This window comes from Cryptotermes secundus, unplaced genomic scaffold (assembly GCF_002891405.2).
Source record: "Cryptotermes secundus unplaced genomic scaffold, Csec_1.0 scaffold883, whole genome shotgun sequence".
NCBI lineage: Eukaryota > Metazoa > Arthropoda > Insecta > Blattodea > Kalotermitidae > Cryptotermes > Cryptotermes secundus.
In genome coordinates, this window is record NW_019720722.1 from 369,047 (window position 1) to 386,913 (window position 17,867).

General features: G+C 36.6%; 1 protein-coding gene across 3 annotated transcripts; it reads right to left on the minus strand.

The window, feature by feature from the left end:
• Nucleotides 1–6,402: 6,402 nt before the first annotated feature.
• On the minus strand, nt 6,403–17,554 carry LOC111872404. Of its 3 annotated transcripts, XM_023866277.2 has the most exons (5): nt 17,296–17,553; nt 16,957–17,154; nt 16,716–16,835; nt 14,545–14,596; nt 6,403–7,509 (listed from the first exon to the last, which is right to left on the minus strand). In XM_023866277.2, exons 2-5 carry the CDS (start codon nt 17,131–17,133, stop codon nt 6,986–6,988), a joined length of 873 nt encoding a protein of 290 aa, XP_023722045.1. In that variant the 5' UTR covers nt 17,134–17,154; nt 17,296–17,553; the 3' UTR covers nt 6,403–6,985. The 3 variants fall into 3 exon arrangements, with proteins under 3 accessions (XP_023722045.1, XP_023722055.1, XP_023722035.1); XM_023866287.2 differs by having other exon boundaries at nt 16,716–16,829; nt 16,957–17,554; XM_023866267.2 differs by having other exon boundaries at nt 16,957–17,553.
• Nucleotides 17,555–17,867: the final 313 nt, after the last annotated feature.

The following is a 17,867-nucleotide window of genomic DNA, read 5'->3' on the forward strand; positions in this document are numbered from 1 at the left end:
AATTTAAGCAAATATGCCTATAGAGGATATAGAGGATACACCTGTCAACATACAGACTTAGATTAGGTCTAATTCTGTTCAGTAGAGAGAACCTAGCCATCTGTGTCATGAGAATCCTTGGATAGAGGCATATAATTTAATAAATAGTAATTATGAAATTATTTTGTGCAACTATATTATATTTTACTTTCATTAAAAATCTGTATTACAAAGGTAAATTTCACATTTTTTACTAATTTTTAGAGCTAATTAATTCATTATGATTTATGTCAAGAACTTACTTTTATCAAATATGTTCTTACATGCATTAAATTAGTCTCTCTGAGTGTAATAAACTGTCACTGCTTTACATATAAATGTCTATAAAATTACTGTAAAGTTTTAGATATATTTTTTTATGTATAAAGTGTATTTAGACTAATGTGTTCAGTTGTAGGAGATGCAACTGAATTCTACAAATACAAAACACCAAAAATATTTTGCTCTGTTCCTTATACTACCTTTCATCATTGATTAAGGTTGTGGAATATAAACAGAGTGGCCATAGGTGAGTTTAACGAATTTCTATATAAAGATGTATTAAATCCTGTTATTTATAAGCTCACATCAAAAGGAGACACTGAAATAAGTTATACTGTGTACTGTATATCTAAAAACAGTTTCAGTTCTGGAATAAAATATTTTGTTAATGTAATACATTTTACGTGTATGCTATGATCTCCTAAAATATATTTCTTCTTAATTAAAGAATTTGCTTTAATAAAGTATTCACACACACATTACCATCTACACACTAAGCTCAGATTTAATGTTAATGTGACTGTAATATGTAAGCTTCAAGGAAATCTTACTCTTATTGAATATGAAGTTGCTATGAAACTGCCTAACAGCACATCAAAGGGAGGATCTTGTACAGGGCTTGATCTCAAATTCATTTCTGTGTCTTCAATGCGATTCTAATTTATGTACTGATGTTTACATATTGGCTAAAGATTCTTACCTATAAGTGTATTATATTAAAAATGATGTCACTTTGCAGTACTCAGTTGAAGAAATGTACTGTATTTTAACAGCAAAAGTTACACATTCAACTATAAAATAATTATAATTATTAAAATTATAATTATATTAAATATGTAGTTGTTAATGTGTATTTTATGATGATGTAATGACTGAAATATATTAAAGAAATCTGGTGACTTTCGTCATTTTCTTTTTTGCCCTTAATAAACCGACTTCCCACTTGTCACTAAGCTGGGTTCCTCTACAGATTCCTTATTACCTCACTTAACAGGAAAAGCAGGTCACTGTCAATGCAGCATTATAAATCCTTTATCATCTGCAAATGTTTTCATTAAAATATGTAATAGGTCCATAGTTATAATCATGTATTTTAGGCACTGAAAAATTAAAGATGTAAAGAATTTACATGGAAAGCAGGTTATTATAATTTGAAAATGCCATAACTATAATGACATATGTAAGATTTTTAACCACCATCAAGTGTGATATAAGTTGTTTTTTTTAATTTTTCATCCTTTACACGTTTCAGTCAAAATGACCATCATCATCAGGATATTATCAACACATGGAAACTATTACCATTTCATAGATATAAAAATTATATCTTTTAACTAACACAAATGAACAAAAATAAACAAACACAACATAATAATAATAATAATAACAATAACAACAACAACAACAAATAGAAAACAACAATAATATAGGAATTTATAAATTACAGATAACTAACGTGAGCAACAAGCTGCCGGGGAAAACATTTTAATATAATTTATGGAAGTGAAGACACCCTGAGTCTAGTGAAACAACGAATTATAAAAGAATTTTATCTTGTTTTAATTAAAGGAGGACTGCAGCATGTGGTTTCCAAAATGAACTGGAACAGCGAAACTGTGTAGCAGTTTTAAGGTCTTGATTGAATATCTGTAACAAAACACCTGAAGATGTTTCTTAGTTTATCTAAGAATGGCCTCCCAGATTTGCAATCCAATTTACATAGTCAGAAGGAAGAAAGATTGAGTGATAAATTTGTTATCATACAGAAGGAACCACCCAAGCATTTCTATGGAGAGACTTTGAGAATCCACAGAAAGCCTTAATAAGGATACCCATCCCCTTGGCTCCAAATTGAACCACAAGAATCCAAAATATGAAGCAAAAGTGACAATCAATCTATTTCTTTAACTATTTTCTGTGTGGCATTTTGAAGAAAAGTAACATTTCCAGCCATTTACCCAGAGTTTCAGCTATTCATTATCTTTAGACTAATTAAAGTTGAAAATTTTTGTAGGGATGTATGAAGGTAAAGAAACTGTTGGTTTAATATACAGAAATAAACACATCACTATATCCAAATGAGGCCATAGGCCAGGATTTAGACAACTTCATAATGGCTTGAAAACCAATCAGACCAGGGGTAAGGTAAAAAAAAGGGTTAAGTTGTCCCCTGTGCTTAACTAATTAAGCACTATGCTGTGAAGGCATATGGGGTAGTGAATGTATAGATCCACATTTTCTTGACCTCGGCACTAGCTGGAGATGAGTGGTCAGCTTCAAACCCCTGCCGCTTTACCCCTGGGGAAAGAGCCTCTGGTACCCATTGGATAGGAGGCTGGGTAGGCCCAGAGCCAGTCTGAACGATGTGGAGAAAATTCTTGACCCTGCCAGGACTCAAACTCGAACCCATTGGTCATCCAGCCCATAGCTAGTCGCTATACTGACTGTGCTGTTACAAAACCATACGTGCATGACCAAAATAATGCAATGATTGGATGAGATGGTGCAACAAGTTAACCCATTTGCTGAGTCATAAAAATGAATGCCTTTAATGAAATACATGATTGAATAAAATGTGGTATTAATGACTTTTAAAATCTGCTGGAATGGCATGTGTTATGCAACGTATGGCTACTTCATACATATGTAAAAAGAGAGAGGTGACAGTCAGTTATAGATCTACTACCTATGACATTTCAAGTGAATTCTCATGTTAGGGAATAGACAAGAGGGTTTAGACTGAGTATTGCATTTATTGAACGCTTATGACTCATAACTACAAATAATTATACCATTTTCACTATTCTACACAATCTAGAAATAACTGTTACTTCTTCACGACTCATTGCTTGGTAGTGGCTTCCAACAATGGGGATTCCTTTACGGCTTCCATACTGAACAGCTCCTGTCCTTGCTAGCCGGTGAGCGACTGCTAACCAATGACAACAGTCCTGGCAGGTAAACTGCTGCTGGCCCTTGCCAGCACAGCCATTCTCTGGTTTTGGCACAGACCGCATAGCAAACAGTGTTTCCAACACTGCGTATTTGTTTTCACAGGAACCTGTTTACAAACCCACTGTCTAGCAATGGATGTCTCGGTGTTGCTGCTCAGCCTCCACTATTCCGGTCCTTAGGTGTCGTGCGTATACAAACAGAGAAAAAGAGAGGGAGATGACACAATTATAGAACTACCACCTCTGGTACTCCAAGTGTATTTATGAGTGTCTTTATTCTTGAAAAATATGTCTCTAGTTTTTAAAACACATAAAGATACAGACTAACAGATCTTATCAATTTCAGTCCATTGTTAATTCACAAGCTTTTTTCTAATTTCCTATCCTTGCATTTGGTGCCCCAACCACACTTAGGTAATCCCTTTTACTTATTTTGTCCATCTACTCCTGTACAGCTGTAACAAACCAGAAGACCAAAACCTAAATATTGTCACGCAGTATGTGTGCCTCTTGATGGCGTCTGGATAGGTGAATGCATTTACTGACCACTTACATATAACTTGTATCACTGCTGCACCATCACTAATTTCTAAAATTCATGAATCACCACAGCACACCTTAACTCTTTTCCTGCCCGCTGTGTCTTCACAAGGTGTTCTCTGGCAATGGCTTCTAACAGCAGAGATTCTTCAGCTTCATGCACTAAAGTCCTCTCTTCACAAACTCCTGTACGGAAATGACTAAGCTCTAACCTTGTCTCTTGCTTATGACATCTCAATACAGACCACACAGAAAACAGCTCTTATATTGTTGCGTTCCTGCCTGTTGCTGTGGGAATGTGTTTGCCAGGCCATTGCCCACAAACGGCCCTGGTATACCCACCCATCTCGCAGTTGTTGTACGGCAACAGCTCTACACACTACAGTATTCATCAACGCAAGAACCTAAAATTCCATACATATGTGAAGTTATCCCTGTGCTTAGCTAAATGGAGCACTACACCATGAAGACATGTGGGGAAACGGACGTACAGATTCACGTTTTCTTGATCTTGGCACTAGTTGGAGTAAGTGGTTAGCTTCACATTCTGGCCACTTTACCCCCAGGGAAAGAGTGTCCGGTACCCACTGGATAGGAGGCTGGATGGGCCCCACAGCCTACTATCTGGATGCTGCAGAGAAAATTCTTAACCCTACCAGGACTCAAACTCCAACCCCTTGATCATCCAGCCTGTAGCCAGTTCCTATACTGACTGCACTATCCCAGTTCTTCCATATATAGGTAGTTCTCATTATCTTGCTGATGCCTACAACTTGTCATCTCTTCACCAATAACAACTTCAAGTATTATGCAAAATGATGTGTTTGGTTCCTATTAAAGTTTTTATGTCAGTGCATCTTTTTATAAGTCTTTCAACACTTCATTTACCTTGTGAACCATAATACAGGAATCTCTATGGTATGAAACCTTCTGCAGCTACATTTTTATTATCAGAATGTAGCTCCTAATCACAGAAAATTCACTTCAGAAGCTACAGTCATTTTATTATTTTCTTTCTTTTTCCATATTCCTGAGAAATGAAAAAATATGTTTTGAGACTCTCATTTTAGTATCAGGAGTTACGTCTCTCTATATTGCACCATCTACTGTATTAACCCTTTAACCTTTATCGGACGAACGTCATCATATGATGTCGTTAAAAGTTAGGGCAGCTGGCCGAATGTCATCATATGATATCGCGCATTCCACGCGTGTAAAGATTTTTTTAAAAATTAAATTTAAAACATAAATTGTTGTTCTATTTACATGATTTTTGGTCACAACCTTTATAAGGTGACAGCCTTCCCTCGTGCGTGATCTAATGTAATCTACCGACGTCATATGGCCGAACGACCTCATATGATTTCGCACATTGCACGCGTGTAAAGATTTTTTTAAATTAAATTTAAAACTAAATTTTTGCTCTACTAACGTGATATATGTTCACCATATTCATGAGGAAACAGCCTTCCTTCCTGCGTCATCTATGGTAATGTGGCCTTCGTATGGTACTGCCGAAAACATTCCGAAATGCAGAGCCCAACATCGCAGCTCACGCACTTCATACGAACGCTAGACCGCTTCCCACGCGAAGAGCACACACGACACCTCAGTTGCGATTTAGAGGAAGCAGGCCAGTGATGTCGAGCTGCAGTGATATTTATCCCCCCCGCTACACCAGAATAATTATTCACACCTCTCCAGCCACACTGATCTGGCAGTCCCCAAGTTGCCGACAAAGGTGATGACCCTTCATCCGCGGAATCAGAACTCCAACTTTCCCCGCCACTCTCAGAATCGGTTGAATAGCAGTCCAAATCTGTGTCATTGAACAGCTGTTTCTCAATTTCAGCATCAGAACTCCAACTTTCCTCGCCACTCTCAGAATTGGTTGAATAGCAGTCCGAATCTGTGTCATTGAACAGCTGCTTCTCAATTTCAGCATCTTCCATACGTCATCGTGTGGCCATGGTGAAACTATACGGCTCTCTAGCAGTGAATCTCTGTGCTTAGACCAAGATAAGAAGCCATAAATCATGACCTCGAACCCACACATACAATAATCTCATTCACGTCTTGGCTGAACTGAATATCTGCGTCAAACATGCTACATGATGTCATGGCTGGCTAACCTTATATTGCGATGTTTCAAAATCGTTACAAACACAATGGTTTGACTGCAATGAATGAACGAATGACCGATCTGGCAACACCATATTCTGAGAATGTTCTCCTGTGTATTTCTAAGAGCAAGCGATTTCAGACGCCCACAGTCGTGCATACCGAAATGTCCCATATGATAAATAAGCTTCAACAAGAGATAGGCATTGTATGAGGCTGCTACAAGGACTTACACTGCTAGAACGCATGGTGCAGAAAATGTATGAATTTTGGGAATTTTTTGGGGGGGAATCTGTGTAAAAAATTTTTACAGATATTAAACTCTGTAAATTATAATATCTGATTCTATATTCTTTCTACATTAAAGGAGCGTTCATTTCGTTCGTTTATCATAAAAAATGTAGAAATCACACCATTTTTAGAAACATGCTTACAATTTTATTGCTCTAGAAGGGCGGGCATTTAAATAAACTCCGTCCAGCTGCCCCTACCGGAAATTATATGGCCCGTCCAATAAAGGTTAAAGCATAGTGGTTACTACATGTGCCACCTGTCCCATATTCAAAAACTCTACATTCTGCATGTGTACAGTGTATATATTGCTGTTGTATGATTTTCAATGAACAATGGTTACTTCTCTATACAGAATTTCCTTTGAAACAAAAATTAATTTTTAAGTATTATTTAGATAAACTTCATGCTTTGAAGGGTTAATTCACTTTCCACACTCTTGGTTACAAAAATATCTAAAATCTTCAGCAACAACACTCACTGATTTGTTTATTTTTAAGCCACTAGTAATTTGTGTGGTAACACCAGAAAAATTCTTCAAAATAAATGTAGGCCTTAATAAAATAATACTGCTGAACTCCCATTTAGGTGTATATGGGAAGCAATGGATCTGGACACTAAACTGAGCAAAATTTTAAAAGGACATAACTTAACACTGATATTCTTGACACAACAATACAGTTTAATGCTGAATGAGGAAAACTTTAAATTAACGAACACTGAAAACACGATCCCCTGCATTAAGAACATAATATAATTGAAACACGTATTATTGTGTATCATAATGGAGGAAAATCCTCATCTCTAAACTGAAAACTGCGTTCACTTTCTCTTACTCGTGGTGTAGCATGAACACTTACTCCAGCACTCGGTGCTGCCAAAGGAAATTTAGACTTATTTTTAAAACGGTCAGGAACTGCATCTGCAGAGGCTAAAGCACTGTTATGATTCTGCGCTGATGAATTAGTCTTAATTTCATTTCTACTATCAGATTTAAGAGCTAATCCTGTACTATAATTAGCCAAGCTATTAAGAAGGGCATTCCTGTTTCGGCGCACCGACTTCTTGGGTTTCAGAGCTTCTCTAGATGTCACTGCATCAGTGTTTTCCACTTTCACAGGCTCTGCAGATGACGATGATGGATATGAGGTTGCTTCTGTTGTATCCTCTGTATGATCTGGTGCTGCCTCACAGAGTGAGGTCCCTTCCTGAAAACTATGGACTGGTACTGCCTCGCAGGACAAGGTACCTTGCTCAGCATTATCAAACTGCCCATCCTTGCTTTCATTGTCACTGTCGACCTCTGCAAAATAAGAACTCATTATTAGTCATCCCATGAAATGAAGAGTTTTGTAAAATTTTATCACAGAGTTAAAGGCAACAAAAATGATGAAAAGTGTTGTTTCATGTTCTACAGTCTGCAATGCATTTAATCCCCATGTCTGAGGCAGCAGAGGGCAACTATTTTCACTCAAGAGCCCAATGGGGCTATTTTGGAGTGCTCAGAGGTCAGAGAGAATTTCCCAATATATTTTACAAATACTTAAAATACTAGTTAACTGCTATCAATCAGTCAAACTAGCCAATCAAACTTTATATATCACCACAAATATTAAAACAGCATTGTTTATAATTAATTTCTACGTAATATCCTAAATTCTGATTAACGTTCTGAAGTTGTTGAAACATATATGAAACCAAATCTGAAGACTGCACCATTACATTTGTCCATACACATGTGAGTATAGCATATATAGTACGTACTAAGAGATCCTGAAATGCTTGCACATCCATTAAAATCTTGTGTATTTGTGAACATCATATCTGTAGAAATAACAATGATAAATGACATAATGATGGTTGAACACAGCCTAGAACCATCATATATATTTCATGGGCCAAAAGCAGTCCAGGGGCCCTACTCTTCCCTTCTCTTATCTAAGAGCAAAGCTGAGTCAAGAGACAGGTGAGTGAAATAGCCACATGGAGTCTAACATGCATAAGGGTGTAAGCAATAATTTGTAAGAACTGTTATACTTTACCATAGTACTTTCAATAACTGAAAATCCCTCACTCCATAGCATATTTTGTGGTACAGTAAGCCACAAGAATCCTAATAAGACCCGAAGCTTTTCAGTGGACAGCACAAATCAGACACTTGACATGGTACACGGACCAGAACCATGAAAAAGGCAGTTCAAGTCAACCTCTGCCTTCTGTTCACTCTTCTGTTTTTCTTTCCCAGAAGTTGTCCCTTGTCCCCCTTGCTTTTTTTGTCAGCTTTACCGGCACTTGGATGACATGGGGCTGTCATTCTTCGCTTGGGCTGGAGAGCAACAAGGGGGTCAGCTTGAAGCAACTGGTCAAAATATGAGTTTGTAAGCCTGGAAAGTGGTTGCCGTATTGTACGCTGCATCTGGATGGTGTACTCTATTTGCTATCAATTTTTCTTTCGTTGTTCTCACCTCTGAAGTCGTTTGATTATTATATTAATTAACCAGTGTCCTCTGATTCTACCCAAAGCATCTTATTATTCATATACACATGCATCTTCTCACTGGCCTCCACTATGTTATCTTAGTTATGATGTAATCTGAAACTACACCAAGATATCAGTATTTACAGCTGTAATCATATGGGCATACTGCATTTGCAAAGGCCCTATTTACTATGAACATTTTTCGTTTTCATTTTTAATACCTACCCACTACATTTCATCTCAATTGTGTTTATTTTTGGAGGGGGTGGGTTTCCCCATGCACTGCGACCAGTAGTCTATTGTACGTCCCCCCTTTAATTTCTACTGTCGCCATACCCTACCGGTACTGGTGCTCGCTATCAGTCCCATTCTGCCAGCGAGGTTGGCCCTCTTCGGGCACTGGTATCCGATGCTTCCCCCTCTACTGGAGGCATTGGATACTATTTGGGCGTGAAATTTTTGCCTAATTTTGCTCAAGAGGTCTCCTAGAGATATGAGGATCTTTTACATGCCGTAAATCTATGACATGGGACCCATGGCTTAAAGTCCCTCCTGGAGGACTTGTTCCCTGAATTTTTCTGCCCTTAAAAATTCCACGACCTCCACCGGGTTTGAACCCACGTACCTTGAGTCATGAGGTGGGAACGTTACCCCTAGACTACGGAGGCCGCTTTTCCCTTCAATAGTAATTTATCAATTTACAGCCTGAAACATAACAATGGTCTGATTCTAAACAAAGCTATAAATAATTTTTTGGTGGCAGGAAGGGATTACCATCCTGTTAAATTGAAAAATCTTCCACTACTCAAATATGGCCTAAAATATGTACTATCTCATAAACCTTTAGTTTATGGCAAATTCTACTAATTACATTTGACAAAGATGACAAGAAAAGAACTGTTGAATTCAATGAAGTAAAGTGAGAATCCAGTACAATTCCTTTGTCACCTTATTAAGTTACTAAAATTTCCATCTTTACATATATTATTCTGTTGTTTCATTTGAACATTAACAGTCAACAATGAGGTTAGCAGGGTACCACACAGTGGAGAAAGGAAGTACAACTTTAAATATATTGTCACCTATTATGTGTGTGACTTCAGACAGGGTTTGGACTGGTGAATGGATTTATTGACCACTTATACACGACTTGTAGGTAAAAGTAATTACAGCGCCACCACTAATCTCCACAATTCACAAATCATCACAGCACCTAAGCCTTTTTTCAGCCCGCTGTGTCTTCACCAGCCATTCCATGGCAAAGAATTCTAACAGTGGATATTCTTCAGCTTCACACACTCAGGTCCTCTCTTCACAGCCTCTCGTACAAAACTGCCTGAACTCTGTCCCTTGCTTGTAACATCTCAACATGGGCCACATAGAAAACACAGTTCTAATGTTGCATTATCAAGAATCTGCTGCATAGTAATGGAAACATTTTTACCAAGCCACTGCCAAGAATGGTCACTGTTTACAGAGTTACTGCTTAGCAATGGGTCTATATGCCATAACATTCATCCAATATTGTAAAAATTAAAATGACCACAGATGTGTAGACTACAATCAACATTATCATATTTTTATTCTTCCACATAACAGTATTTACCTTTGGTCTCACAATGACACCAAAACAATCACCCAAGAGCCAAATCTGGAAGTGAGGAGACACCACTGAAGGGGGAAGAAGCACTGGCTTAACAATTATAGAAATGATTAACAAAGCATGTGAAAACTTCTACCACAGAAACCCAAAAACTCAGTAAATTTTGGACAGTGTGAAAAAAATGAATTTTATATAACCATTGAATGAATTGGGCTAATTAAAATACATTTGGCCACGATCTGATTAGATCTGCTTGACATACTTGAATGTTAACTGTCACAGCTAAAGAGACTGGCTTGATGCAAATCATTCAGTACATTATTTCTGTCAACACATGGCATTAAGTGTGATAAACTGATGTTTAGAGGACAGAACAGACTTTCACAGGACTGATATCTGTGGTCACTTGAAGATGGTCTGAAGAAGAATTCTAGGTTTATCTGTGCAACTGCGTTATATCACAGTAGCCTTCATGTTTCTAGAAGGTGGTTCTATGCCAGAACCTGGCAGTCAAAAGGTTACAAGAAATCTACATTGCAAAGCACATAGAGAGAAAACATTTATTACTATTTACAGTAACATGACATAGGGAAACGATTTAATGAAACTGGTTTTCAATTTCACTTTATAATATCCCATTATGAAGCCTGAAGAAGCTCCAAGGTGATGGCTAAGGTTTTGGATAACAAGGCCATGGGAGAAAGTCAGGTGATTTGGTCCTTCAAAATTCTGTAAAGGCCGTTTTAGTAGACCATCCTAATTAGAATTGTCACTTAAAAGTTACCCATTCAACAATTTAGTCAATGGGTAATCCACCATGCTGAGTTAAAAACAGAACCCCACATGGTTTGAATGAGCAGACATCAGAATCAAAAGAAAGGAACTCTGACAAACAACCAAACTACTCTGTCACTTGGGTAGGGTACTGCAAGCTTTGGAGTTCAACTCAAGACTCATTCTGGTACTCTACCATCAGGTTCAGAAACTTGTAATTCCTGTCACCTATCAAACTACAATTAAAATATATACAGAACTATAATTTTACCTTAATTTCATGTTCTTGTGGCTGAAGTTCACAACATATAACTTTGGCTTCCAGCAAAAACTTGCAAGGAATGTTGGTCTTCCATTTAAGCAAATACCATAGTTGCCATCTTTGTGTTAATCATTAATCCTGGACAAAGAAACTGCAATGTTTGCTAAAACTCTGAAAAACCTTCAACATTCTATGAGGCTTATTCCTAAAAGCCAAAGCTCTATGTTATAATTTTACTTGCTGTTTCTTATGGGTATGAAACTTGAGTTCTTATCCTAAAAGAACAACATATATTGGCAGCATTTCACACCAAAGTGCTGAAGAAAATATGTGGACCTAAAAGAGAAATAACAGCTTGCAGAAAATTACACAGTAAGAAGTTTCATAACTTTTTTCAAAAGGTGTCCGCAAGACCAAATAGGTACGAGATGACTGGGACAAATACTACATAAAAAATTGTCTGCTGGAAATCCAGAAGGGCAGAGACCATATGCGAGGCAAAGGTACAGATGAGAGCATAACATTAAAATTAATTTTTAAGCAAACAGGCTGTGAAGATGTGGACAGGAGTCAAGCAGCTCAAGGAAAGAGCCTGCTGCTGGGCTTTTGTATGTATGGTAATGAACATATGGGTTATGTAATAGGCACAGGATTTATTAATCTGTTGAGTGACCATCAGCTTCTCAAGAATTACTCTAGTTCATGGAGTTGGTCATTAAAAAAGTTGAAATGTTCAAAAACTACGTTAAAAATTTATAGTCGAACATTGCAGTGTGGTAGTTTAATGCTCTTGCTCTATATATGGAACATAAAACCTTCACAAGCAGCCATTCTGAATTTAGACAGTCATAATGGTGTGTCCAAAAAGCGAAACACAAGACATGTAACTTAAAATATAACTAATTCTGCAAGGGAATGCCACATATATTTCATTGTAAATGCTACTAATCTAACGTGCAGTTCACCATTACTAAGTAGCAAAAGGGGAACACAAAAATGACACAGACATATAAGTTCTTCAAAACTCTCTATATCTAAATTTAGTCCTCACTTTACCCTATTCAGACAGATTGTAACTTCATATGTGACCATGTTATTTCACACATACATGGTTACCCTTCAGATTATTTCATCTGAAAACAACTTCAGAACTGGAGCAGTTATGCAAAACGTCATTGTCCCAACATCATTTATAATTTCACCAATAAACTATATATGCAATAAAATGTTAAGGTTAGGATTTTTTCCTGATAGACTAAAATATGTGATAATAAAACCTCTGTATAAGAATGGAGATATATGGGATGTATCTAATTTTAGACCTATATCACTTTTAACATCTTTCTCAAAAATATTTGAAACCATAATATATATAAGAACTTTAGAACATCTTAATAATAAGTATAATATTCTAAGTACTGACCAATATGGATTTAGGAAAGGATTAAGAACAGATAATGCAATTTACAAATTGACTACAGAGATTTTAAATTCTATGAACAACAAACAATTAGTGGCAGTGATCTGGAGAAAGCCTTTGACTGTGTAGATCATGATATCTTGCTGTTCAAACTTAAATTTTATGGTATTACTGGGAATCTGATTTAAGTAACAGATATATTAGACCAGTAATACATAAAAGTGATGTGAATACAGTATCCTCAGATTGGCTTAGTGTTAAACAGGGAGTGCTGCAAGGGTCTATATTAGGACCTTTATTGTTTCTCTTATATATAAATGACTTGCCTAAAATATTAAATCAATTTTCTATAATTTTTGCTGATGATACTAGCTTCTTATTTTCACATTCTAATATAAATGATCTTAACAGGAATATTCTTATAACAACTGAAATCTTCAATGGATGGTTTAGGGCTAGTAAGTTACCTTTAAATTTTAATAAGACACACTGTATGCAATTCAAAACTAAGACAATAATGTCGGATACTTTTACAATAATCATAATAATAAGTTTACCAACAGTACCCTCAGTACTAAATTCTTGGGAGTTATAGTTGATAGTGCTTTAATATGGAAGAATCACAGATTTACTTGTAAAAAAAATTAAGTAAGTCTTGTTATGTGATTAAAAATATGAAATATTATATGTCTATTTCAGCTCCAAAGGTAATCTATTATTCCTTTTTTCACTCCTTAATGAGCTATGGTATCATCTTTTGGGGAAACTCATCTCATAGTCCTACTATTTTTCTTCCCCCCAAAAAAAGGCTATTAGAGCGATGTTGGGATATGGCAATAGTTTCGTGCAGAAACATATTTAAAGAGTTAAATATTTTATTAAGAAAGCAGTCTTCTGGGATTTGGCACCGTGTATATGTGGTGTTAACCGACGTTTCGGAGGANTGTCGTGAAAGCCTCAAATGTTACAAATATTTTATCATTTGCATCACAATATATATTTTTGTTGTTAGTATTTGTATTGCAAAATAAAGTTATTTTTCCATCAAACACTGATTCTCATACTACTGATACCAGACAGACAAGCTTTGTATCTACCTCAAGCTAATTTAACTATTTATCAAAAAGGAGTTTATTATGCGGGTATAAAAATATTCAATAAATTGCCCATAGAGATCAAGAACACATCTAATAATTTTAAAAAGTTCAAGGTTGTATTAAGGCATTTCTTGAATACTCATATGTTTTATACTGTGGATGAATATCTAAATAGATAATTTGTATTATTGTTGTATTCATTGTACTGTCTAGTTATGTAATATTTATGTATGTATTCTATGCTCTATATTATTTTATGACATGTTCTATATCCATCACAATAGATCACTGTAGGTCGCGGTGCAAGGGCCGAGAAGTCCCACCCCTTACACATTCATTCATACCCATCTTTGGATCTCTTGAACTTACAATAAATACAAATACAAACACTGTATATGACATACCAAAGAATCATGCAGTTAGTTAGCTTTACACAAGATCTCATTAAGCAAGGCAAACAAAATATGAATGCCTTCAAGCACTAGGCCCAGGAACAATTACATAGCATTTTCAAGCATTTAGGATAGAAGGGGCTTTAGGTGCACCAGTCAAATTGCAGTGAAGATTTTTTTATGAATTCTTAAGGGGAAGGGAGGAAACAACAAAAACAGAACTACTACAAAAAAAAATTAATGTTCATAATATCAACAATACCTGAAGAAATATGCACAGATGCATGTCAGTAATTACTAAAGCTACTTACCATTACGCATGAACTCTTCTATTAGTTCATTTGAATATCCAGGCCCCATTGCCTGTGATAAAACAAATAAAACAACATTCAACATGCTGATCATGGTGGCACTGATGTTGGTAAGTGCTAGACTGAAAAGTCTATTAAGTCTTGACACATTTCCAGGAATGTACAACTTAACCCATAAGCATGGTAATGCAAGGGTCAAGTATGAAATGGATTTTCTTTATTTTAATTTTGTTAAGAAATAAGGCAATGAGCAATAAAGCAGTCCTAAAATGCTTTCATCAATGAATGTAAATATTTTTCATTGTGAAAACTGAAGTGATGGAATTTTCTTTTCTGATACAAGAAAAAATGCAAAAACAAACAACTAAAACAATATTTTCACACAGACTTACTGGGTTTTTGGCTTTTTCCATCATCTGGTATTATAGAAAACTTTTACCCCTTTAGAATGTAATTAATATTTTCCTTGCATCTATACTACTGTGTGTAAACTGTCAAAACTAATTCTGAATGTTCTGGAAATCATTTAATAAATCTTTAATCTGTTCCTTCCCCCACAATAAGAGCCTGCAGCAGTTAGTCCCCACACTTTTTATGTTTAAATTTATTGTAGCTGAGTAATAATTAAACTTCACCTATATAAAATAAAATATATGCATGATTTTAAGCAACCAGTTTTTGCAGCAAGAATTCACTTTTGTAACTGGCTGCCATAAAAATGTGCACAATGGCATAGTCGATCCAGAACTACTGTTCATAACCAATGTGACACAGTTTTACCTTTGTAATAATGTCAATGCACAAAGTATGCATACATGATGTATGAAAAACCATATGCCATTCAACTAGTGCCATTACACAGTATAAAAGTAGGGTGTGGTGTGCTGTAAATGTGTGTAAAATCACTGGTTTAATAGCTTTTCACACAACTGAACTCAGATATGTATGCAAGCAATGTACTGAATCTCTTCATCAATCAAGTGACAACAGAAGAGAGACAACATATGTATTTCGAGAAAGCTAATGCTACAGCACATGCTGCTGACAAGTTCATGGGTACTATACTTGAGGCATCTGAGAACATAATAATCAGCAAACAACATTGGTCTGCTAAAGCCCATGAGTTTTATCTCTGGAACAACCTGAAATGAGAAGTAAAGGGTAAAGCTATCCCTGTAACAGGCCGTGGAGGCATATAGGGTTGACATACGTTGAGGATCCCACATTTTCTCTAGACATCCGGTTCGCAGATGGTGGTGACGTCAGCCTTATGCGCTGGCCGCCCTTTACCCCCCCCCAAATATTCCTGGTACTCATTTGTCAGAGGCTGAGTCATCCCCAGGGCCATAGTGCGGGTGGAAGGATTAGGTAAATTGAAAAAAAAAATCCACCTCATCAGGATTCGATCCCACAACCTTCCAGCTTGTAACATAGTGCTTCAACCAACTACACTGCCGACCGCCTCTGTGGTCTAGTGGTCAGAGTTCCTGGCTACAGATCCTGAGATCCTGGGTTCGATTCCCTGTGCTACCAGATTTTCTGAGAAGTTGTGGGTCTGGAACTGGGTCCACTCAGCCTCATGAGGATAACTGAGTAACTATTTCAAGGAAATAGCAGCTCCAGTCTAGGAAACCAAAATTAAAGGCCACGGAGATTTGTTGTGCTGACCACGTGACACCCTAACTTCACCCACATGCAGCAGTCTCTCGGTTGATATAGTTCGCTTGAGGACTTGAGGCATGGAAATGAGAAGTATAAGAAAATAACCCTTGCACCACTAAAGCATTCCCCTTTAATGTTGGACTTTTGCATCTCAAGTATAGAAAAGCATTACTCACACAGGAGTCATGGTTAAACAGAACATGGTAGTTTAATGTGCTTCATATCAGCAATGTACTCAGTATGCAGTAGCAGCAGGGGATTGATGTTTTTCTTGCTTTCCTGAATCTCACCAGGTGCATACTAATGATCAAAATGGTCAATGATTGCTTCCATCTATATCCCTTCCAAACTATCAACCACAATTACTCACACTATTTTATTTGATTCTATGTAAACTTTTCAGTTTAAATTCCGCCAATAAAGTACTTGAATAAGTGGGAAAACAGAAGTCCAAAGTGTGACTATGATAGTACATAAAATATAATTTTATGAATTCTTAAAAACTGTACCATTCTTAGCTGACGTTGAAGAGATTCATCCTGTTGATAGCGACTGAGAGCCAAAATTCGCTCTCCTCTACCAGCTCCTTGTTCAAAACTTTGTTGTAGTTGGAAGTCTGCCTCCTGCACCTTGGAAAATTAAACCTGAATGCATAAACATGTACTGAAACTATATCCTATATTAAACTATCTGTATACGTAAAATAATAACACTGACTTCAGTTACATGTACACGTTTAATAAATAATACCATGTTGAGCAATGGGGAAGGTAGTCTTGAAAGATTGTTATCTTCAATAGAACTCCCACGCCCGTATGAGGAGTATGGCATAATTGGACTATCTTCTTCGCTATCACACTCTGCCGAAAATTTCGATAATGTGTTCAAATCCGCCAATACATCCATTCTAGATGTCCACCTGGCCATTTCTTCCGATTTCTTCTTTTGCTGTACGAAAGGAAAAAGGTTTCTTCTACACAATACTGCAAGCGTTTATCGGGATGACACATCTCGACAGATTCTACACAAACAACGTAAATACATCATATTTTTTTCTATTCATCTTTTACTGAAAATCTGACACGCAACTATTTCACTTTTTTCGGTTTCTCCACTTGTATAGCACGTCAGCCAGTTCTGAGAGCATGAATAAAATCACTTTTTCTTCACACCACTTCGAACACAGCACATTTTACAGCATACAGCACTGTTTCCTTTTATTTTTTTTTACTATAAATTATTTTAACAGGTGCGTCAGGTAATAAATAACAATAATTTGCAAACAAAATTTTCGACGCGCCTTTACGTCCATATCGTCGACCAATCGCTACCAACCTTACTAACCTTACTAACGTTCCCGAACCGACAAGGACAGATATTCGTGCCACGTTATACCTGGTAACTATTACAATCACAGATGTATGTCAATTGTTCGTGATGCCATCTACATTTAAGGAGTACAAATTAATACGGCTGCAGTAGATCTTTCGGTTCCATAAAAAGTTACTCCTTGTTTAGGAAAGATAGAGCAGTAACACGATGGGGCTGAGTCCATCTTGAGTTCTTGAGAATCCGCCAGTGGCCCAACTACTCAAAAACTTTCCAACATGTTATGGAAATCGCATGTTCATTACCGTGTTCACAAGAGCCCTTCACTGCTC